The following is a 25568-nucleotide window of genomic DNA, read 5'->3' as shown; positions in this document are numbered from 1 at the left end:
GCAGGCAACTGGCAGCATGTGATTGTTTGTTGTCTGCCTAATGCAACCAGCAAGGAACCACCTGCCAAAAGAACTCTTGAAAGTTCATGACAAGAGGGACCTTGCCTGTGACAGAATACTGCTAACTAATATCCCTTTTACCAAGCTTTGACATATCAAACAATTGACAAAATTGTTAATCCTTACGATTGAACAGGATTGAATTGAACAGGAGCCCTATATAACAGAAATCCTATGTAACAGGAGTCCTATATAACAGAAGTCCTATGTAACAGGAATCCTATATAACAGGAGTCCTATATAACAGGAGTCCTATATAACAGAAGTCCTATATAACAGGAGTCCTATATAACAGAAGTCCTATGTAACAGGAGTCCTATATAACAGGAGTCCTATGTAACAGGAATCCTATATAACAGGAGTCCTATATAACAGGAGTCCTATATAAAAGGAGTCCTATATAACAGGAATCCTATATAACAGAAGTCCTATATAATAGGAGTCCTATATAACAAGAGTCCTACATAATAGGAGTCCTATATAACTGGAGTCCTATATAACAGGAGTCCTATATAACAGGAGTCCTATATAACAGGAGTCCTATATAACAGGAGTCCTATATAACAGGAGTCCTATATAACAGGAGTCCTATATAACAGGAGTCCTATATAACAGGAGTCCTATATAACAGGAGTCCTATATAACAGGAATCCTATATAACAGAAGTCCTATATAACAGGAATCCTATATAACAGAAGTCCTATATAATAGGAGTCCTATATAACAGGAGTCCTACATAATAGGAGTCCTATATAACTGGAGTCCTATATAACAGGAGTCCTATATAACAGGAGTCCTATATAACAGGAGTCCTATATAACAGGAGTCCTATATAACAGGAGTCCTATATAACTGGAGTCCTATATAACAGGAGTCCTATATAACAGGAGTCCTATATAACAGGAGTCCTATATAACAGGAGTCCTATATAACAGCAGTCCTATATAACAGGAGTCCGATATAACATGTAGCATATCAGTTTAAAGTCAATGAAAAGCTTTGGTTAGTATTATAATCACTGGGGAGCACTATTTCCTTTACAAAATGTTTCATTTCAGCTGAGTGAAAAAGGATCGCGCAGAAGAAAACATGAAAAAAAACATGTGTATTCTCTGCTTGTAGTAAGCTAAGCAGCCATCATCCTTGCTCTTAGGGGGGATTGATCTCCACACTTATAAAGGCGGAAGAATTCCTACAGACATACCTTTGCATTTCAATATTGCTTGATATTAACCTTTTCAATTCACCAATTGTTTGTCAGGTTCATAAATAGGTACCGAGTACAGACAATGAATTTAGCAGAAATATAAATTTTGGAATCTTTCGTCTCACATTTTCCCATTAGCACTTTTATGTTGGTTGTTCCGGAGGTAACAAGTGTTTTTCGTTCAACAAAGAAAAACCAGTATTACTCATATTTACAAAAAAGCTTTGTTCTAAATAAAAATAGATTTTCTTAGAATATTTTGACATGTTGTCAAAATATAAAAAGATATTTTTATAGGTAATTCTTATTTAAAAATCTTTATCTTCTTTATTTTATAATTATTAATTTTAATTAAAATTAATAATTATAATATTTTATAATTATTAATTTTATAGTCAGTGAGATTGAACTTAAGGAGAAATATGCGGAGAGCCTGAGCAGAGCGAGGTTGGAGAAAATAAAGAATTCTGAGATACGCAACTGAGAGCAGACGATTCTGATCCCTTGTAATAAAAAGTATCTCAGCTTATAGTAGCTGATCCTTCACTTTGCTTTTTTGCACATTCCATGGGAAGGTGGTTAAGTGGTGCAAATGGTTAGCACGCTGCTCCATGAAGCGAGACATCTCCATGAAGCTAGACATCTCCGAAATCGATTCCTGTGCAGAGAAAGTTTTTTGTAACATGACTTCAGACGGCCGGCGGACACAGTAAAGATTATTATAGTAAAGATTAGGCTTGAAAGGGTTAGCACTTGTCTTTAATAAGCAGCTATTAAAATGCAGAAGCTTTGTATAGCATTAGGTAACGACTCTGCTCTGCTGGTCATTCGCTTAGATGGCAAGCATGAATCGACCTGTTATGATTGACCAGTTGAATCACATCAATGCTAATGCCTTATACCTACACTTGCAAAACAATTAAAAGCCATATTCCACTCTCTGTTCACTCCACTTAGTGACATTCCCCAAGCCAATGCTGGTCTTTCAGTCAATATCTAAAGTAACACTGCCATTCATGTTACATGAGAGACTCGGCATTTAGAGCCATGACTTCACAAGTAGTTATTTGCTGTTACTAGAATGTATGTATTTATGGACTTGTTTATCAGTACACAAAGATATGCACAATCACTTTAGTTGGTTAGCAGCCAGATGATATTTTGTTAGTTACTAGCATTTTATCGCTGTCTAACGCTCACTACAGTTAGCGTGTGATTTTACAATAATTATGTTTTGCACCGCAATCCTTCGTTTTTTCGTGACATCATTCTATCGTTGTCTGCCGTCTTTATGGGCAACTTTTATCGTTAAAAACATGAAGCTTCTGCAATTAATTATTGCGAACAATGCTTTTGTTTGCAAATTTTTTATTTTAGTATCAAAACAACACCGAAAAATACTATTAATCAAGAGAATGACGATGGTTTTCTACAAAAATAGCTGCTTTTTCATAGACGAGCGCATGTGCAAACAAGGTGATGACGTCAAAAAAACGATGGATAAGGATCTAACATGATTATTATGAAACTCTCCACTCGTTATGATCCGCCAATTCATCGCCTCTTGAGAAAATAAACTTGTTTGTATGATCAATGAGAATTGGTGTCTTGTAAGGTATGAGCCCACGAGCGAGTTTTTGGCCGTTCTGGAAGGTTCTTGTCATCTTAGATACCCACGATAGAGTTTAACTCGCACATTCAGCAGAAGATCATTAACGTTAAAAATGAACTTGCACGAAATTCTAGATGATTCTATCAGAAAGTATTGGTATTTGTTTATCATTTGCGATTGTCTGTTAGATCTTTGAAGGTGATTTGATAACCAAGTTTGTTTTAGATTAAAACTGACAAGACTTGATCCTACATATTTAAATGAGTGCAATTATATAGCTAAGGCAAAAACCGCGAGATAAAAGAACACAGAAAAAATGATAAATACCATATAGTTCCAACCCTCCAGCCACGAGAGCATAAACTAACCATGTCATTTGTATTATAGCACACTCCTACAGTTTGCTAAGCATGCAGGAAACTTATTTGCTATTTTTTTTAAATAAGCATGGCTAAATCTGATAACAAGTTGCCAAAGTGAGCAGCAAATTTTGGCAGCATTTGATGCCTTGAATAAAGCAAACTGATTTGTTTGATGATTTTGACAAGGAGAGCGTAAAAGTAATTAGCAAGGATAGATAAAAAACTGACATTATAAAAGTTGGAGAAATGAATTTATTTTGCCATTTTGGTAAAAACCCATTTCGAAAGCAACCTGTCAACTTAGCCAGTCAAGGACAGCACTATCGTGCATCGTGTAATATTGTCTATATCCGACTAGAATGCAAGTTCTGCTTTACAACTTGGTTACATCGGTTGCTCAGAGATGCTCCAAACATTTCCCTCGAAGTACCATGTCCTGTGAGGACATAGGCGATTAAGGGTCTCCGCCATTTTCTACCAAAAATTACCTTTCTTGGCAGGTTTCAACATTGGTTTGCCATTGTCTTCTGTTGGATGTTTTTATTGAGACACCATCTCTAGCTAGCTGGTCATTGTCTTGCAGAGGCGTTCCTCCGCCCTTGGTCAAGTTTTGTTTTTCATTCTGCAGGGTTGCCAGTCACCCTCATCCGCCAACAGGGAGAGCCAGTTTAGTCGTCAATGACCCAACCAGATTTAGCATGGGAGCAATTGTGAGTAGACGCCCTTCCTAACACCCCCATTGCTCCTTATGTGACTAGAACCACCCATCCTTGACCAATCATAAGTCAAATCCCTTACAGCTGATCCCACTCCATACATGAGACCTGGAAAATTAATGAAATCTTACATACTATGTCAGAGATGAATGACAAGGGGTGTCCTCGCTATCAGTAATAACGTCACTTCATAATTTGAAGTCCTTATGTCGCTTGTAGATCTGCATATGTAATTATCTTTGATATTACAAGCCAAGCATACAGACAGCTAAACTTGAACAAGACAACAACAGTTAGTGCTAAGTACTGCACTAAAAATATAACAAAGCTTTTGGGGCCATTTCAGTGGAAGGTTAAGGACTGAACATACCACCTGCTGCCAACATCAAAAAATAAGACAAACTTTGTACAACAGAAAACTTGGAATTAGAACTTTTCTAGCAAATAAAGCTATTTATTCCATAGACTTGTTGATTGCGACTGATACTTTTTCCAGCAAATAAAGCTATCCATTCCATAGACATAGTTGATTGCGACTGATACCTTTTCTAGCAAATAAAGCTATTTATTCCATAGACTTGTTGATTGCGACTGATACCTTTTCTAGCAAATAAAGCTATTTATTCCATAAACATAGTTGATTGCGACTGATACCTTTTCTAGCAAATAAAGCTATCCATTCCATAGACATAGTTGATTGCGACTGATACGTTTCCTAGCAAATAAAGCTATCCATTCCATAGACATAGTTGATTGCGACTGATATACCTTTTCTAGCAAATAAAGCTATCCATTCCATAGACATAGTTGATTGCGCCTGATACCTTTTCTAGCAAATAAAGCTATTTATTCCATAGACATCATAGAATGAGACTGATAAATTTTGAAAACATATATTCCATTGTCTAATAAGTTTTTAAAGAGCAACATATATTTTCAGTTAAGTAAGCCCGTACACAGTTAATCAACTAATTTCTAGCTTTTGTCATTCTCTGTACGGCAAATTTAGATTTCCCTATACCGAGCTCTCTATTTCACATGAAAGTTTTGATATGCTGCCTTTCACATAATAATGTATTGATATGTATTGATATGTTTTGTTTGGATATGTTTTGATATGCTGCCAACTGCAGTCATGAGGCCGGATAGAGCTTAGACAACCAAAAGTAAAAAAAAATAGGCAACTTTCATTTTTCTAGCGCTGGCAAAATTTGAAGATTCCACATATACAATTTTTATCATTTTAAAAATTTTTTTCACATCAAATTTCAAAAGTTTTCACCAGAATGTATAGAAATTTGTCTATCATTTAAGATCTTGTTTGTTTCTTTTGGTGGTCTGACTACCAGGATGTTTCAAAATTAAAATCAGCAAAACTTGATCGCAGTTGAAATGCTCAGAACAAAAGGCGTTCTTGGACTTCTCCAAAAACCATGTCAATAGTTGTGTATATATATATATGTATATGTGTTATAAGTTATAAGTGTTATAATGTTAATAAGTGTTAAGTATACGGTCTCATCTGCCTCAGGTACTCATATCTTTACACAGCATTTAGAAAAGAACCATCGGACAATTTTTAACCAATATATCTTTGAATCATTTGAAACAATTTTATCAAGGTATCTCAGTCTATATTTGAAGTTTTATTCAAACATTAATGAGCAAATACATAATAAAATATATGCTAAAAGAGACACGTAACACAGCAACTGTCATAACGAGAGGGACAAACAAGAAGTACGACTATTGATGCTATTTCTAGAGAAGTCGTGAAGAACATGTTTTCTTCTGAGCTATGTAACCGCGATCAAGTGTTGTTGATTTTAATTTTGAAACATCCTAGCAGTCTGATCACCTAAAGAAACAAACAACATCTCAATTGATAGAAACAATAGCTCTGTATCAAACCTTGATATTATATCTAGAGTATTTCAAAGAGTAAGCTAGACATGTTGGTAGCAACTGAGTTTGGCATTGTGTTTTTCAGTAAATTTGAAATAGCGTTTTCCACTCGTGAACTTCTTTCTTGCTTTGTTTTGGCAGCACTTGGGTTTGCAGTATTTAAACACTTTTCATTTTATTATGTTTCTTATGTTATATCACACGCATTGTAATCATAGTTTTATTTACGAATTCATTAGCACAATAATCTTCTGTTTCGTAGCTTGATTATTTGCTCGTTTAGCCCGTTGGTTGCCTTTAAGGAGCATTCAATATAAAGGATAAAATACAACTTTGTCGCAAAGAGTTGCTGTCTATAGCAGCAGGCTTTGTTAGTTGGACGACTATATAGTTGGCTCATCTAGCTGACCTGAGCTTTCCTGCTTATACGCAAGGATGCCAAAGAATTTAGAAACATTTCAAAAAAAATTAATTTGTGCTTAAAATAAAATTGTCAGCTGCATAAAAACTTTTACAAAATTTGTAGATTTCAAAAACCCCCTTCTTTAAAAGAGCAGAGTCTGTACAAACAACTCTTGCATCAGCATTACGCTATGCAGCATGGTATGAAGTCAGCATTATGAGTGGGAGATGATCCATATAGCAATGCTTGTAGTGAAAGGGCTGGTCTATGTAAACATGATGCAACACCGAAACTTGGCTTTGAAATATGGCATGTTCGCTATGACTATGACATGTTATGGTGATGAGCTGATGGCATTTCTGACAACAACTTATAAGCTTTTGGAAATTGGGCTACGTACTTGACACATCGTTTGTTGCACAATTTTTCATTCTCCAGTAAGGGTGAAGTCTCATTCATAATCCGAATCAAAAATACAGCAAATACAGTATGAGAATTTGAACCCTATAATAACTGCTGTTCTATATATTGATACAATAGCAAGTGCTTTGTTCGCTCTGTGTCACACTCTCAGGCCAAAGTTACAGTTTTGGAAAATAAATTCTACATCAATATTACATCTTTTTTATTTATTTATTTTGTATAATATATCTTTTTAACAGTTAACACACTTTATTTGGTTACCTGAGAGTTGTTGAAAAAACTTGAATTCCCAAAATAGTGTTTGAAAAAGAATCTATCATATAATGGAAGTAAAATGTATTGTGCCAATATTCTATGTTTCTTAAATCTTAGAGACATAGAACCAAATAAAAAGAATTCTCGGGGAACTGAGTTGCGGTACACAAAAGTAAAAATTGGATTCTCTTTTACGAAAAATATAGCTTTTCATTTATGTACAACTTGCACTGCTTTTTTGTTGTATATTTATACGTCTGCCTAACCGTGATCACTCTATGTAGAGTGTTTATAAGTAGACTCACAAAAAAGAGACATTTGGGTATGTTTTACGGTTTTGTTTAAAATCAAATTATTGCTAACAAAGCAATTCATATAAGATGATGGTATTCCAAGCTACGCAGTTTATCACTAGGTCCAAATACACTAGGCGATTTTATCGCGTGCGTCATGAGGAGGGCAGAGATATCGCTGGCGTGTGCCTAAACACACTTGAGCAATCCACCAGCAAACGATATACTGGGCATGCTCACAAACTGCCAATAAAATTTCGTATCATTAGTTTCTTCGGAGTTTTTAATAAATTTAGGTAAGTCAATAGGCAACAACGAACACAACTTCCACTTTTGTTATTAGGCCTATCTCACTTTCACGGATTGTACACTGCCTACATAACCAGAAGACAACAAAAAACAATTCTTGTATTTTTAACAGTAATATTTTTCAATTTTTGTATATATTTTACTTTATGGTAGTTTTTTATATTTAATATAAAAATTATTTACCATTTTCAAGATGGTCAACCTGGGCAATGATTGACTCCAAGTGTTGATTTGCAACTATGATTTTTTGTAATTCTTGTGTGTTATGTCGTACAAGACCGGGAGTGATTTTATCAATTTTATGAACAATTCAGTGTTCGTTTTGATGATGTTTTAATTGTAACAAATAGCAAAATTTTTCTGCTGTACGTTGGTGAACATCGATAAGAAATAATTACTCGCCATAAAATTGTATTCTAGGGAAAAACCAACCAATCGATATGCATTTCGCTAGCGATAAAGTTGTGATGAGAATGTCTAGTGTTATCGCTCTGCCTGAGCTCGCTAAGCTAGTTCTAGCGCAGATTAGCGCCACGCAGCGCGATATTCCGCTAAATATCGCCTTAGTGTGTCTTCACCTCTACTGCTAAAATCCTTTTGCTGCCAGCTCACAATCAAATACAAATGCTGTCAGCAAAAGATCAACTTCTTCATAAACATATTTCTCCTAGTTGTACAATTGACTGTACAAGTTTGTGTCTGAAGAGGTTGCGTTAACACCGCCAAGTTAGCCGAGTTAGCGGCCAAGTTAGCCGACAAGCTAGCGTAGGCTGTTTAATAGACTAGGTCGTTCACTGGCCTGATTACGTATAGGGCCTATTGATGTTAAATAAGATGAATGGCTATTGAGTGCCTGGGAACTGTTTTTACGCAAATAGAAGTAAATATATGTACATAAATAGAAGCAAATAAACATAGAAGGGTCGTTGTATGTCCATGATAGCGGAGTAGTTCAGATTGGGAGATTAGTAAGAGCAGATCGATTTGATTCATATTGCATTCAGACAGGTAATAACAAGTGTTTGTTCACTTTCTGCAATGTAAACTAAACAAAATCTAACCGCTAGTAGCAGGTGCTTACCTCCCCTGATATAACCTGAGCAAATCCATAATGCCTGTCAACGATATGTACCTTTTCTGATATAAGCTAAACAAAATCTTACCCCTCGTAAAAGGTACTTGCCTGCCCAGGTACTTACCTGTGTGAATTTGCTAAGCAATTTCCCACGGTCAATAAAAGATGTAGGCCTATACTGTCTCTTGATAAGCTAACAAAATCGGACTACTAGTAGCAGGCGCTTGACTTCATTGATAAAAGCTAAGCATATTCACACTAACAATATAAAAGCAAAACCTGACCACTCGTAACAAGTACTTACCTACCCTGATATAAGCTAAGCGATGTCACACTGCCCACATAAGATGTATACCTTCTCTGAATTAGCTAAACAAAATCTGACCGCTATTAACAGGTGCTCGCTTTCATTGATATAAGCTAAGCATACTCACACTACTGATAAAAGAAACAGAATCAGACTACTAGTAATGTCTGCTCACTATCTATAGTATAAGCTAAACAATTAATTACTTGGCCATCGCTTATTGTACACTGTACTCATTCCGCACGCACGGTGATTATACCACTTCTCTATGTCTGGTAGCTCATATTTCTGACAGATACTCCAATGTACTGCTGCAATTACTTTACCATGTCTGTGGTTATGTTCTGTTTGAATGATCTTCCTGCACTTCCTGCATCTTCCTGCACTGTTTCAATGATCTTCCTCATCTTTCTCTTTGCAAAGTCGACATGTCGCCAAGTTGGTGCTCAATTCTTGCTTTTCTGTAGTTTGTTCTTAGTGCCTGGCCTGGGGCAGTTATGATCAAGTTAAAGAGACAACTCATCTTTCATAATTGCCATGATTCCTTAGCCCCGCTTTTAGTTTACCTCAGATGTTGTCCTTTCATTGGTTTTCTCACCCCAGTCCTCCATCCTTGAAATATTTTGATGATCTCCCCGAGTTCTTTTCACTGTCACTCTTGATAATCTTTTTTGTTGCTCTTATTGCTAAAATCTTGTTTCAGTGTATTTCTCCCGACTCACTTTGATTTTAGCAGTTTTTCCAATACTCACTCGTTAGTCCTCATCATCATCCTTTTTCTCATTTTATGTAAACCCAGTCATTATCACACTTGACATTTATTCCTAGGTACATCATTATCAAGTTATATGTTTTTTGCCTTTTTGTTTCAAATCGACCTATGTATAATTTACAATGCCTGCTCCATATCTATCAAAAGATACAGTACACGCTCTGTTCCCTGAATTCAGCTTTGACTTCAAACACTTTATTATTCTCTTTATATATTCTTCCTTAATACTGACTTGCATCTTTTCATGCTTGATGTCATCAGCCTCCAGTAGTCCCAAGTGCTTGTTGTCTTCCCTTCCTCTACTTGTTGTTGCGCTCAGTCATCTGATAACTGTACCGTTGTATCTTTTTGAATGCTCCATCTTAGCAGGTTGGCAGAACATTTATCCAGTTTAAATTCCATTCTAATATTGCCACTGAATATCCTCACTGCTAGAATGATGAATTCTCTTTTCTTTTTCAATCTTCCATAGACCTTGAGGCCATGCATGTATCATACCTAGATGCTTTTGCTTTCATTGTTCTTACTGTAACCTGGTTTTATTTTTCTCAGTTTAGTCATCAATGGTAGATCGCTATAAAAAACATCAGGGGTGAAAAAAAGATCTTGCACCCTGAAAGATCTTACACCTTACTTTTACTTTTCCAAACTGTTGTTTCTTGCTTTCTAAAGTTTTCCTTCATCTTTGTATACTTCCTTCAGTTAATTTCTTGATGCATGTATTATTCAATATCCCTAGTATACTAAACACCTATGTTAGTCATGTATGCAGAACCAGGTCATATGTCTTTGTGTTTGAACCATCCGTTACCAGATTAGTTTTGTCTCTTTACTCTCTTTCATTATGTTTTTGTCTATAAACTGATCTTTTGTTCATCTTTTGTACCCATTTGACGTGATCTTTTAACGTCCTTTTCATTTCAGATCTTGTTCTGTTTGCTGATATATTATGGTTCTTCTCTTTCAGCTTGTCTATTATGTCTGTTTGCTCTTTTGTAGTTTTTCGGTTTTTCAGTTGTTCTCTCTCCTGCCGTTTTATCATTTTATTATTATCATTGTTATAACTATTACTATTATTATTATTATTATTACTGTTGTAAAAGTTTTTCTATACAGTCGTGTGGTGGTAGGTGACTGGTTGTAGTCCATGTTGAGTCCGGGTCTTAACAAAAGGCCAAATGATCCAACATCTTCCTCAACTCCACTAAGAGAGGACCTTCCTCAAAATAAGAGCTGTTTCTAAGATGCCCGTCTTCTGTATAGTTTCAAAAGACATGTTCACTCCCACCTTCGCCAAGTATGCTATATGCCTCATTGATATTGTTCCGAGTGCACCAATTACTATTGGTATCAATTCGGTCTTCACCTCCCACAGTCTGTTTATCTCGAACCCAAGCTCTTTATATTTACCAATCTTCTCATCTTCCTTCTGTACTACCCTTGTGTCTCCAGGTATTGCTATTATTATTATTATTATACTTTTTACATTCTTATTGTTATTATCACAGGACATATTTTGTCACAATGCTGTTACACTTGTTTTGAAGAATTAATGGCTTCAATCTATAGCTATAAGCCAATGGATGGGATCTCCGGTGTTTATGAATGCTGGAGAACCTTCCGGAGTATTCTAGTCAATCTTAGGAGCGCTGACTTTTACATCTCTACAAAGAACAGGTTAGCTTCAACATGAATCAGGCATCAGTTAAATTAAGTTCTAACTGCTTTGATAACTGTAGGTATATACGTACTTACCTTAGCATTCTATGATCACAATACTTCAAATCTTAGTTCCCTGCAGTTGTCTCATTTTCACATTTCAGCATTTGTATGTCTATAGTTTAGCATTCATTTGTCTCTTTTTTTCACCAATATGAGACCAAGTGTTTTCCCTCTATCACTCTGTTGGTTTGTATATACAGTATTGAAGTTTCATGGTATTCTCTATGATTGCTTTTATGGGGTGATTATACTATTTCTCTAGATAGAAACTAATACATCTTGCATGTGCTCTGATGTTATTAAAACTTGTAGTCACATTTCCACATATTTGGCACCTGCAACACAGCAGAGTAAAACACGGTGAATCTCTTGATACCAAATAACTGTAATGTGAATTTTGCTGCAAGTCAACCTTTAAGATTATTGAAATCTTCATTAATTAATCACATTATTGCTTTTTTATTAATGTAATCATTATTTATTAATATTACATATTATTGTTAATAGATATGCACATCAGACTTGTTATTATTGTTTTTTATATTATTTTTATCATTATTATTATCAATGCATGCACTGGAAAATATCATTTTTTTGTTTTTTTTTATCACTGTTAATTGATTTTATAACTGTTATTCTTCTTATTGTTAATATAACAAACTCAAAGCATATAGTAACAATATCTCAATTACCACTACATGTATTAGTAATGCCTTCCATTTATTAACCCTAGCCAACCGTTTACTTACACAATAGCAGTTGTTACTGCATGTATATTTATTGAAGTTGAGGGCAGGTTGTCTACACAGTATTTAACCCGAATGATGCACATGACCAGTTTGGTTACTACTTGCAGTGCAGTACATCCCTCAAGAAGATACCAACAGCATTTTGCCATGTCATATTAGTAGGTTTGGTATTACGGCGTAATATCATCAATATTCTATGATGCAAATGAATGTGAAACCTGTTACACTCCTAAAACACAAGTACAGCAACATTCTGAATAAATAATGTTATCGATTGTGTTTCACTGCAGCACGGAGACATTAATCCACTAGAACATTGAGGGACCGTTTGAAAGCAAACTTAATATGGTTACGTCTGACATTCCGACTTTGTGATATTTTAATTTGATACTATTTACTAAATATAGCATTTTTGCATGTCTGGAATACTTGTCTACTGTTGCCAATCTTTTCAGATTCGCTCAATAATTAGCAAGTATTTTGTATTGCATCTGATCTCTCAGTTACTAGGCAACAAATACATAGACTTCCCAATCCGATAAGCAAATAGTGTATTGATAAACCTTCTGGCTTATAAAACATATTGTTACAAAATCATGTTTCTGTTTATTGACCTTTGTAAAGTTGATGGGATGAAAGCTTGGAGGTAATTTGATCAGAAATTCAGTAGCGGTCAATGTTTCAGAGCCACCGATGTTTGTTCAATGTCTTATAGCCAATGGAGACAGTCAAAATGTTAGGCATAACTATATCAAATTCTTCTTTAAAACATCACTTGTTATTCAAATTAGTTTCAACTCCAAATAACATGATTTATTCATTGAGTTGCTGCTCTTCTGTTTCAAGAGTTTAATAAATTTCACAAACATTTGAACTATAAATTATTTATGGCTAGCCAAGTAAATTTACTTTTTTAAATTGTTAGCCACTGTAGCATGGCTATAAAAACATCAACTATAACAATCACATAATACAAAATAATATAACGTGGTACAATGCAAATTTATAACATAACATAATGCAAAATAATTAGTATAATACATATAGGATAATATAATATAAAATAAAAGACTATACAATAATACAATATATGATGATAAAATATATATAATATTTATTTTATATCATCATATTATATATATGTTATATTATAACATATATATAACATGCAGTGCAAAATAAACAAGTATAATATAGGTTAATATGTATAATATAAAATATAGGGATATAATATATGATATTTATAATACAGGATAAAATAATATAAATTAACATGATATACATGTACATGTAGGATAAAATTACATATTATGATACAATCATATAACACAATAAATTTTACTATAAGTCTATGTATTATATAATGTATTATAACACTTTTGAAAATGTATTTTGTAAGATTAAGTGTAATACATAATATTATGAAAGACGACATACAGCGTAATAACCTATGATATAAAACATTGATTTAAAAGATCAACAAAATAATTGCAATATTCTGTATAATGCAAAATAAGATAATAAATTATTCTAGGCACGTCTGTAAGACCTGAAAACTTAGTGAAAAAGGTCTTTCGTGACAAAATAATTGTTTTAGGTTTGATCCCTGAATCGGCTTAGAATTTTTCATATTCGACATACATTTATTAAATTTATACAGTTCTTTAGGTCCTCCGATACTTCTATAATTTACTTCCAAGTAAAGTCTAGCCAATCAAAACACTTGCAAATGAATAGCAATGAGTACTTTAGATTAGTTTTTTTGCATGCGGCATAACTGGGACTAGATGCTTTCCAAATCATAATCATATTGCAACTACTAGTTAAAATGTTGTTTTGCACAAATTCAATCGAGTTCAGGACTTATTTTCAACATAGGTAGCAAGCAAATCAGGAGATACCGGCATATATAGCATGTTCTTTCGATAACAAGAATGCAATACGTCATTAAATACGGTAGTTCAATTAATATAATTTGATTGTTAGGAAATTGATACCATTGCACATTTTAAAGTAAAAAACATTTACACAAGCAGACTACTAATGGATCATCTATGAGACTATGATAACTCAAATTAACAATCACCAGCGGCAATTGACACCTTGCGTGTATTACATGTATGTATTAATATTCCGTGTACTTAGCGATGAGGGGCGGAATTTGATTCTAAGCAAGAGTTGTCTTGTCAAAACTGGAACTGGTTTCTTGGCGACTCGTTTGCGTTATCCTGGGCAGACCCGTCAAGAATCGTAATAATATTAGAAACCGATTTCCTCATTTTATGTTCCTATTGGTTATAAGTCGTATCTCTTATCGCTTATTGGTTTAGCTTTTAGTGCGGTGTAGTTTAAACGCTGAAAGTCAAATGCAATCGCGAATGCGAGTTTCTAGTTTTCGTACAATTCATATCTAGTCCTATAGTATTTAATACCATCATTCAGCATCACTAGTGATTTTTTCAAACGCTGTACTTTATATTTTTTGTTATTCTCTTCTATATTTGAAATGTGACGGCATTACGAAAAATCTTACCACTGAATTCCCCGCAACGCTTTACATATGGTAAGTTTTGTTTTGTAATGGTTCGTATGTCTATCATCATTAATCTATTTAAACAGAATATGTCTGTAAGCGCTCCATTAGGTAGGCATTCTAAAAGGTATCGGATCAAAATTACTATATACGGTAAAATCATCATTTACAACTATGGTTGCATTCGTGTTTTCTTATGTTGGCTATCTAGCATGATTTCTCTTCATTCCAATACAACTTTATCTCTGTATAATCCATCCCATCTGGTGAGAAGAATTAATCGTTAATCGATTTGGTGAGTTAATTGTGTTGAACAAAAAAGAGATAATAGCCTAGTGCATAGGGCACGCGCTCATATATCTAGGTTTTTAGTCATATACATGCAGACCTGCCAACCCAAGAGTGGGGCAATGCGTGAGATTTGGTTTTGGGACAATTAGTGTATCAATGATAGTATATATAAAATTGTGGAAATTGGGGCAAAAATCTCACGCATTTTCATTTTTTCTTTGGGGTGATTGCGTGAGTCTCACGCCCAATGCGGGAGAGTTTGCAGTTATGTTTTTATGTAGTCCTCTACACATTTGACAAAAAGTTTTTCTACTTCCACGGTTCAAGAATTCATCGTTCCAAAACAGCGAGGTTTCTTGAAAAATTACTTTCGTCAAATGACAACTGAACTCAAGAAGCTCACCACAAACTCAGTTTTATATAAATGTTGCTGTAAATCAAAACTAATGTTCATGCATTGATTGTAGTTTTCATATATTTCTATTAATTTAGGTGCTGTAGATGAAGTTCTTTGAAGACAAGTACTTGGCATACAGTGTTGAAAATATTGAAGATATCTTCTTTAGATGCTGGTGGTTCCATGATGCAATGATGCTCTAACCATCATAACTATACACATCTATGACGAAACGTTGCGATGTACAGTTTGATGTGGCACTTGGTTCATCAGGTTTATCCAGGTAGAAAATGCATTGCGTTTAACACGACAGCACAATTTGTAACCTTTGCCAGTGATATTCGGATTTGCACTTGTCAATAGCTCTGCACTGTTTCCTCAAAATTGTGTGAGTGTTTGTATATATAGTTTGTATTAAATTATTTTCAAATGTTTTGAAGATGTTACCTGTTGACACCTCAAAAGCCAACTCGTAAAAGTATTGCTAGGTCGGATCAATGATGAGAATATGCCTTGAAGTCTCACGTTAGATTCTTTTATAGCTTTTGTGACTATTGAACAAGACTTTCACTGCTAGTACCACGCAGCATTGAAATGCAGGTCTTAAACTGTCTTGCATGTATTCCTTGTTTTTTTTAAGCATTTTCATCATTTGACTAAAATATGAAGAGCATTTTGTATCCAGTCATTAGTTCAGACTAAATATACCGTGAAATCTCTAATTGTTAAATGCCATGGCGCTTTATTTTTTAACCCTTCCTCTCTGGTGGTGGTCAATTGGAGGTGGGGTTCAAATAGAGACTGGCGGTGTATTTTTCAAATGGATCGTCAGAATTTTGGGAAGATAAATTTAGCTTTTTTCAGTGAGGCAAATGTCCCCTATACTTCGCTCTCCTCTTCTGTCGGAGCGATGTTAAACTTTCTAGATGCGTTAAATCTACTAACTTACCTTTAACTTGTCAAAGATCTTTAAATAAATATGCCTTGGGAAGCCGAGAGATATCTCTACCAGTTGCTATCTATTGCTTGCAAGTAATCTGCGATGATATTGTAGCCTATGCCTTGCTATGCAATTTGTTAGAGCTTTCAATTTTTTATTTCATTCTAAATTTGAGAGCATATTTTTATTTTATATCTATATTCAACATTATTAATAAAAGGTCATTTCACTCATTTATATGTTTGCTAGAGTTTGCAGCCAAAACTAGCTTTTATGTGCAATAGCAGAGGAGTTACTTGTGTCGATCTATGGTAAGTTGTGTTAAGATAACCACAAGGATGCTATTAAATAATATGCTATAAATCTTTATATTTGTAAGTTACATTTAATGATCATCGATCAAATGCTACAAATATATATATTCATGAACAAGTGACATAAATGAACCGTTCTTATAATACATAAAATAAATACATATGTTGCATTTAGCACAAATGCAATGCGTAAAAGTTTTGCTCGTGAAACACAACCTTCACCCTAAAACTAGTCGTTCATCGTAAATGTAAACCGTTTTTATATACATACAATTTTGACATACATACTTTTATATACATGTACTTCGAAGTATCAAAACCGCGTTAAACAAAGAACTGCTATTAGTCTGAGGCAGTTATTGATTATTTTTTGGTGTTGCGTTCAGTTTTTTTGCGAAAACCGAAAAAGTTTTGGAATTGGACAATGAGAGAAGTAAATGTTATTGATGTAAACGATTCTTTATTAAGACAGTTTTGTGGACATTTTTATACTGATCAATTGATATGGCTCATAAAGATCAAATAATGTCAAAGTGGCGGTCAAATTGAGGTGGCGTTCAGTTAGAGAGTGGCACTCTATTTTTCAACCCTTCTCTCAGGGTGGCGTTCAAATAAAGGTTTTACGGTACATAGTCATAGTGAGCCAGTTTTACATACCTATATAAGGTATACATTTAGCAAAAAAAGTGTGAATTTGAAGAAGGTGGAGGAATAAGAACACTTTCTTTTAGAGATAATCAATCATGAGGAGATAAAATGTTTAGAATAGAAGCCTGTGGTTCGGCCAAATTGTAAAAGTATTATGAGAGGGAAGAGACTTTGAATACTAAAAATTTAACTATTTGTCTAATCTCGTTTCAATCCTCATTTTATAGGAGGACTCGCAAATCCTGGTTTGATAAAGACAGCGTGGCATCTCAGAAGGCAGGCGCTGAATCGACACCTGAGAACTATGATGTCATGATTATTGATCATTTCTCCCGCCCACCCAAGGTCGACTTCGGAACTATTATTCAAGGTAGACTATGCTCTACTATACTTAACAATTAGTAGCCAGAGTGTTTTAAATGCTGTGAGACATCGTTAGGAGTGCCAATGCAGCACAGAGAATAAGTATATGCCCAATAAATCCATTAAATAGACAGTGAACTATCGGCGCAAGTGGTAGCGCGCTGATAGTTGAAGCAACATTGTTGTGGGGTCAAATCCCGAAGGATGCGTTCTTTTTTTCAAACTCCAACTGTAAATTTGGACAGACCCGACACTTATTATAGTAGAGTAGCCGAGTGCCCGGCGGTCCACTGTTAATAAAGCAATTACACTTGTAGTGATTTTGTAACTCTTGCTTGTATTTCTAGCTTTTGCCTGTAGTTTCATTAAGTTTTTACGTTATATGCCACCTGCTGTTTATTGCTGACTCACACTTTAGAACAATAAAATGTGTTCACATACACGCCATTAGTTCAGTGTATTGTGGTCAGCACGCCATTAGTTCAGTGTATTGTGGTCAGAAATGAGTTCTTGTCAGGTCATAGAGGTGGGCAGTTGGTGCTTTCTTGACCAGCCGTTGCTGGGCTCTTGCTTCCTCCGTTCTTCCGAGTAGCCCAGTTTTTTGATTGGTGCTCTGGCGTGGGACCTTTTCTGGTGGGGCCAGTAGGAGCGCGACAGCACCTGTGTCCCATTTTGCTGCCGGCGATACTTTCAGGCTGCTCAATCAGTTAGAAATTTGCAATGCATCAGACCAGATGCAATTCTCTTTAGAAATTTATGCTTTATCATTTTATTGTCAATACGTATGCTACGCAAAGTTAAAGTTTAACCATTTGTTCAAAGCTAAGTGCTAAGGAGGCAAAAGGTATGTTACATTTTGTATATTATATTTGATGCTTTACCTTTGAATTAATTACTCTGTAATTGCTGTTATGTAATTGTCACAGTTGCATTTATGTCTCATTTATACATGCAGTTTTCATTTGCAATTATAGCTCATGTGAGCATTTCGCTTAGTGCTACTTGTTCTATTGCAGACTTCACGGTGTGTTTTGACCATTATGTTTGGAGAATAATAATAAAGAGCATTACAGAGTAACACTTCCTTAGTCAAGTCATTTCACATCAGTGAATCTAAGCCAATCTAGCAATTTAGCCAACTGAATTGCTATAGTGAAGTCTTCCGCCTAAACGTGGCAGTAGTCTCAAGCCTAAGAAAAGAATATTGAAGGAATTATCCTACAGAGACCCAGTGTCTACCTACAGCCTACAGCTACCTACAGAGACCTAAAGTCTACCCACAGAAGAGACCTCGTGTCTACCTACGGCGTACAGTTACCTACAGAGACCCCGTGTCTACCTACAGCCTACAGAGACCTAAAGTCTACCCACAGAAGAGACCTCGTGTCTACCTACGGCGTACAGTTACCTACAGAGACCCCGTGTCTACCTACTGCGTACAGAATTTTCCTAAGTATCCAACGTCTTACCTTGGAGAAATACAGAGACGATTCACTCGTAATAAAGAGACAATCGCAATAGCAAATAAACATTTCTATCGGTAATAGAGGAGACAACTCAGGAGAGCTTTACCAAATCTTAGATAAGTACACTTATGTATTAGAGAATATTCTCTGACACTCTTTCCATTGATCTGATAGAGCATTATTCAAAGCTGTTTTTTAGTTTGTGTCAAAGTGCCTCCCTTTTGTGGTATATTGTGTGTACTTGTACCAATTTTAAACAAATTGTAAATTGAGCAGGCTGAACGTAATCGTCGCGCAAGTGTGCATTTTTTGCCTGTTGTCGCTTCGTGCTTGGCTGCATCAGCCTTGGTTTCTGCAGACTCTTATCTCGCGGCTTGGTTTGGCGGTACGCTGCTCGCTCTTTGTGGGTTGCCTGAATCATTTCTAAGCATAAGAATTCTGAGCGTAAACACTGTTAATTGATACGTAAGAAACTCAAAGTGTAGTGTGCGCGACAAGTGCATCATTGTTATTGTCATTAAATAATAGTAGTGCTTGAGTCACTAATTAGTTTTCACGATATAACCACAAGAAATATTAGACTGTCATTTCGAAACAAACGGAATACCTTTACCGTTTACGAGCCATAGGTATATTGTCAGTCACTTGAGTCAGCTAATTTAGGCAATTTAGTCTGCACCTGATTTAAGCTTTGCCTTTCAACATGGATAGTGATAGTGTAGTAGAGAAGCACAGGCGCGAATCAAAGCGCATCAAAGCAGCTTCTCTCAATAAGGAAGTGGCTGATATTATAGTGACGCAATTAGAGTTAGTAGAATCTCTTTTTGATGATTTGGAGAAAAAAGAAGATAGTGCTGTTGAGAAATTTTGTAGTGATATAGATGAATGTTTACAATCTGTAAATGACAAGTATTTAGAGCTGGAAACTGTTACTGAGAACACAGTTGATGAAACAACCACTAACATGTACGCGGCATTTCGTACCGAATTAAAACAAAAGAGAGAGAAACTCCAAGAATTGCTAGAGCAACGCCAAAGACTTGCTCATGAACTTGCAGATGAGGAATTAGCACTTCAACAAACAGCTGAAGCGTATAATGAACAACTCACAAAGTTTAACAGGCTTATGGCAAAAATGAAAGTGATCCAGGAAACACCCACACAAATCACGGCACTTCCCACGATTCAGCATAATCTGAGCACCCGTGCATCTCCATCAGCTGAAATCATTCAAGTTGACACCCAATCAGCAGGCCAATTTTCTCAAAACAGAGACTTGAATCCTGTTAAAGAGCTGGCGGACAGTCTGATCACCACGATGAAGGCTACCAGAAGGTCAACACCAGCTCCACCAGTTTACGATGGCGACCCTATAAGCTTTCAAGACTGGGAGATAGATTTTGATTCATTCATTGAGTCTGAGGGCTTGACAGGGAAAGAACCTCTTCGTTACCTAAAGATTTACGTATCAGGTAAAGCCAAAGATGCCATAAGTGGCCACTTCATCACTAATACAGAGAAAGCATATTTAGATGCTAGAAAAGAACTGAAAGGACGATTCGGCAGTAAGCATAATGTTGACCGAGCGCTAAGAGACAAACTTGCAGCCTGGCCTAAAATTGGAGTCAGAGATTCAACAGAATTGCGAAGTTACGCTGACTTTCTACTACACGTGAAATCAGCCATGGCAAATGTGCCGGAATTAGAGTCTCTCAGCGGTAGCAAGGAAAATGAAAATCTTGCAGCAAAACTGCCCGATTGGCTTATCAGAAGCTGGGCTAGAAAAGTCAAAGAAAAGAGAAAAGCTGAACAAAAATACCCTGAGTTTGCAGAGTTCGTGGACTTCGTGGTAGACCATACAGAAGTGGCTGATGAACCTCTGATGAAACTTTGTAGCACAAGTAGAGAAACTAAAAGGAAGCCTAAAGGCAACCCTGGGTCTGGAAATCTTCGAACCTTTAATACCAGTTCTACAAGAGAGATGTGCGTTCATTGTACGAAGCCACACCCCACGTCCGAGTGCTTTGTTCTTTCAAGGATGACTGATGAGAAAAGAGAAGCCTTTATAAAAGAGCACAAGCTATGTTGGGGCTGTCTCCATAATGGGCACAGATCTAAAGAATGTGGAAAAAGAGCCACCTGCAAAAAGTGTAACAAAAGGCACCCCACAATTCTACACAAAGAACCTGGTGAATTTAAGGCTAGGAGTCAAACCACGGATCAGAGCAGAATGCTAAAGAAAACTGAAGAAGCGAAAGAAGAGAACGAAGCACAAAGGTCTGCAAAAGATCACCCCACAAAGCAAGCCGTTAAAGCAACAGGCGTACAAGAGGGCATAATGAGTATGGTTGTGCCCATCTATGTTTCTACTGCAGCTGACCCCAACAAAAGAGCACTAGTGTACGCTCTTTTAGATACTCAATCTGATTCTTCCTACATGACTACTAAAACCGCTGAAATTATCAACGCTGAGCACACTGTGGAAACCGTGACAATGGACACCCTGAATGGAGAGTCCACCACAACCATCCATAAGTACAAAAACATCAGAATACAAGGTTACGAGCAAAGAGACTATGCTATGGTTGAGGCCTATGGCTGGGACAAACTGACCGGAAATGTCAAGAACATACCTAACAAGATTAATGTCGGGAAGTATCCTCATTTGAAAGATCACGCTAAGAAGTTTCCCCCACCACTGGACATACCAATTGGTATGCTGATAGGAGCCGATTGCCCTCAAGCCTTTGCACCGCTAGAAGCCGTTTTGGGCAAAGCTGGAGAACCATTCGCACAGAAAACCATGTTAGGTTGGACCATACTTGGAGGCAAGAGAAAGAATTATCAACATCAAGAAAATATGACCAGAGCAAATGCTACAGCAACGACATACAGCGACAGCGATGAGAACTTGATGGTTTCACAGGACGACCTAAAGTTTTTAGATATAATGGAACACGGCATTCACACAAACGAAGAAGGTTATCTTGAAGCACCTTTACCCTTCCGGCTCAAACCTTTCCTACCCAATAACCGTATACAAGCAGAAAAACGACTGTTTGGACTTCAGAAAAAGATGAATAAAGACGACTCTTTCAAACAAGAGTACAATTCCTTTATGGAGGACTTGTTGAAAAGAGGCCATGCAGAGCAAATCAACGACCCGCCTAATTGTGGACATGTTTGGTATATACCTCACTTTGCCGTCACCCATCCAAAAAAGAACAAACTCCGGGTAGTGTTCGATTGTAGTGCTACCTTTGGTGGCACATCGCTAAACGAACATCTCTTACAGGGACCTGATCTGACAAATAACATGTTGGGAATATTGCTGAGGTTCAGAAAAGAACCCATAGCCATCGCATGTGACGTGGAGAAAATGTTCCACAATTTTTATGTAAACAAGGAAGATAGAGATTTTTTGAGATTTCTGTGGTTTGGAAAGGATGGTGATATCAAGGATTACCGCATGCGGGTACACTTGTTTGGCGCAACATCATCCCCAGCTGTGGCCACTTATAGTCTGCAAAAGTTAGCAGACCAACATGAAGAGACTTCAGCAGCGTCAGAATTTATAAAAAGAAACTTTTACGTAGATGACGGGATAACAAGTGTTTCCACTACAGCTGAAGCTATAGAACTCATCACGGAGGCAAGAAACCTTTGTAAAAAGGGCAATCTGAGACTCCACAAATTCGTTTCCAACAAAATGGAAGCTTTACGAGAACTACCAGACACAGAGAGAGCAATCCAGGACGTGGACCTCTATAGTGATAACTTGCCAGCGCAACGGACGCTTGGTCTTGAGTGGTCTGTCAACAAAGACGTGCTGAGGTTTACAAACAGTGGAATCAAGCAGAAGCCATCAACCAGACGAGGTATACTTTCAACGGTTAGCCAACTGTACGATCCCTTGGGTTTTTTAGCACCCTACACATTAGTAGGGAAGAAAATTCTACAAAAAGTAAATAAATCAGGTACCGATTGGGACGAACCCATTGCTAAAGATGTTCAGGAACCTTGGAAAAAATGGGTTCAAGAGCTGGATATGCTTGATACTATCAAGATCCCCAGATGTATTAAGCCTACTGGTTTTGGAACAGTAAAAAGAAGGGAGCTACATCACTTTTGTGATGCGAGCATGGATGGCATAGGCGCTTGCTCATACATACGTTTGATAAATGAAAACAATGACATCCACACCAGCCTTTTGTTGGCCAAATCACGTGTAATTCCAAGTAAAGGAATCACAACCGTGCCTAGGCTGGAACTGCAAGGCGCTGTCATGGCCACCCAATTGAGTGCGATACTTCACAGAGAGTTGGACCTTACAGTGGACAGTGAAGAATTTTGGACAGATTCGGAAATAGTCCTAGCTTACTTGGCTAACGAGCAGAAGAGGTTCCACGTGTATGTCGCTAATCGTATACGTGAGATAAAGATGTGCTCGGGCATACAGCAGTGGCATCACGTAAGCAGTAGAGAAAATCCTGCTGACATTGCATCTCGTGGCACAGGCTGCCACCAGTTAAAAACTTCTATGTGGCTCAACGGGCCTAAGTTCCTGAAATGCCACAACCTAGAAGACCAATTCGAGAAACAACCGAGTAGAATGCCTATCGATGACAAAGATCCTGAGGTAAAACAGCTCAAGGGTGTTAAAGCTACTAAGCTGCAACAGGAAACAATTTACCATAGCTTCACCAAATTTAGCTCTCTCAAAAGGCTGGTAACTTCTATTGCCTACCTACGACAGATGGCTGCCAAAAGGTCTTGGAAAAATTTGCAGTCACCGGACCTTGAAGACTTAAAAAGCGCTCAAGAAGTAGTAATAAAGATCGCTCAATGCTATCACTTTAAACAAGACTTATTGACGCTAAAGGATAGACAAAATCAACTACCAAAGAGGAGTAATTTGTTACCACTGAACCCATACATAGACACAAAAGGTCTACTCCGTGTCGGTGGGAGGGCCAACAAGTCTACAGTACTCACAGAAGATGAGAAGCATCCTATCATAATACCGAGAAACTGCTATCTAGGAAAGCTGATGATAAGAGACACTCATGAGAAGGCGCATCATCTTGGCACAGCTTACACTGCAAGTGCTACAAGACAGAATGGCTTTTGGATAATTGGTGGTACAAAGACTACGAAAGAGATCATCAAGAACTGTACTATATGTCGACGCCTTCGGGGCTTCACAGAGACACAGATGATGGGAGACTTACCAGCTGAACGAGTAGAAAATACACCTCCCTTTACTAACGTAGGAGTAGATTGTTTTGGTCCTTTTCAAATTAAAGAACGTCGCTCAGAGCTGAAGCGATGGGGCGTACTGTTCACCTGTTTGTTCTCTCGAGCCATCCACGTGGAAGTGGTAGACGACCTTTCCACTGATGCATTCTTAAACACACTCCGTTGTTTCATGGCTATACGGGGCCCAGTCAGCTTAATATTCTGTGACAATGGTACTAATTTTGTCGGCGCCAAAAATGAGCTCGAGAGGCAACTAGAGATAATGAGTGACAAAAAGACAAAAGACTTCATGAAACAGCACCAGATAGAATTCAAGATGACTTCGCCCACAGCCAGCCATCAAGGAGGGGTGTGGGAGAGGCAGATAAGAAGTATTCGTTCAGTGCTAAATGAGATTTCCCTCAAATATGCCGGGAGAATGGATACAACTATGCTCAGAACTGCACTATATGAAGCAATGGCCACTGTTAACAGTAGACCTATTACAGCGGCTGATTCTGAAGACCCAAATAGCACAGTTATTACCCCTAATCATCTGCTGACCCAAAAAGCATCACAAGTTGCTCCACCACCAGGAGATTTCTCAGAGGAAGATATTTATAGCAGAGCTCGTTGGCGCAGAGTACAATCTTTTGCCAATGACTTCTGGAATATTTGGAAAACCGATTATCTATCTAGCATCACCAAGAGACAAAAGTGGACTACTGCAAAAGAGAATCTCGCAGAAGGAGACTTGGTCTTACTTACAGAAAATGACAGACCACGCAACCAGTGGCAGATAGCAGTAGTAGAGGAGGTACACCCAGGTACGGATGGTCTAGTGAGAAACGTTACTATAAGACTGGGCAACAAGCACCTTGACTGTAAAGGAATACCTCTCGCTACAGCAGTTTACCTTAGAAGACCCATTCAGAAACTAGTGCTTCTTCAACGAAAATATAAGAATCAGGACTCTAGCCTAAAAGAACAAGGGCAGTCTACAAAACTTTAATACGTTATTACACTTGTATTATGTACCCTTATCTAGCCTTATATAACCATATATTTTAAGCTTGCATGTCTTCGCGCAATCACAATTATATTTAGCAATCTGTTTCCCACTAACTGAATATGTTATAAATTTTTGTCAGCAAAATTTAGGTGGGAGTGTAGTGATTTTGTAACTCTTGCTTGTATTTCTAGCTTTT

The 25568-nt window shown here is 36.9% G+C and overlaps 1 protein-coding gene across 1 annotated transcript; it reads left to right on the top strand.

Annotated features, from left to right (window-relative positions):
• The first annotated feature begins 19825 nt into the window (after window positions 1-19825).
• On the top strand, window positions 19826-25372 carry LOC137397322 (uncharacterized). Its single transcript, XM_068083613.1, has one exon. It carries the CDS (start codon window positions 19826-19828, stop codon window positions 25370-25372), a length of 5547 nt encoding a protein of 1848 aa, XP_067939714.1.
• Window positions 25373-25568: the final 196 nt, after the last annotated feature.

Source organism: Watersipora subatra, chromosome 5, assembly GCF_963576615.1.
Source record: "Watersipora subatra chromosome 5, tzWatSuba1.1, whole genome shotgun sequence".
In the NCBI taxonomy this organism is placed as follows: Eukaryota; Metazoa; Bryozoa; class Gymnolaemata; order Cheilostomatida; family Watersiporidae; genus Watersipora; species Watersipora subatra.
This window is presented reverse-complemented; position numbering and strand designations above follow the sequence as displayed.

Bases quoted from the DNA above. Each gene is read 5' to 3' on its own strand.
- LOC137397322 (XM_068083613.1), top strand. From the start codon at position 19,826: ATGGATAGTGATAGTGTAGTAGAGAAGCACAGGCGCGAATCAAAGCGC.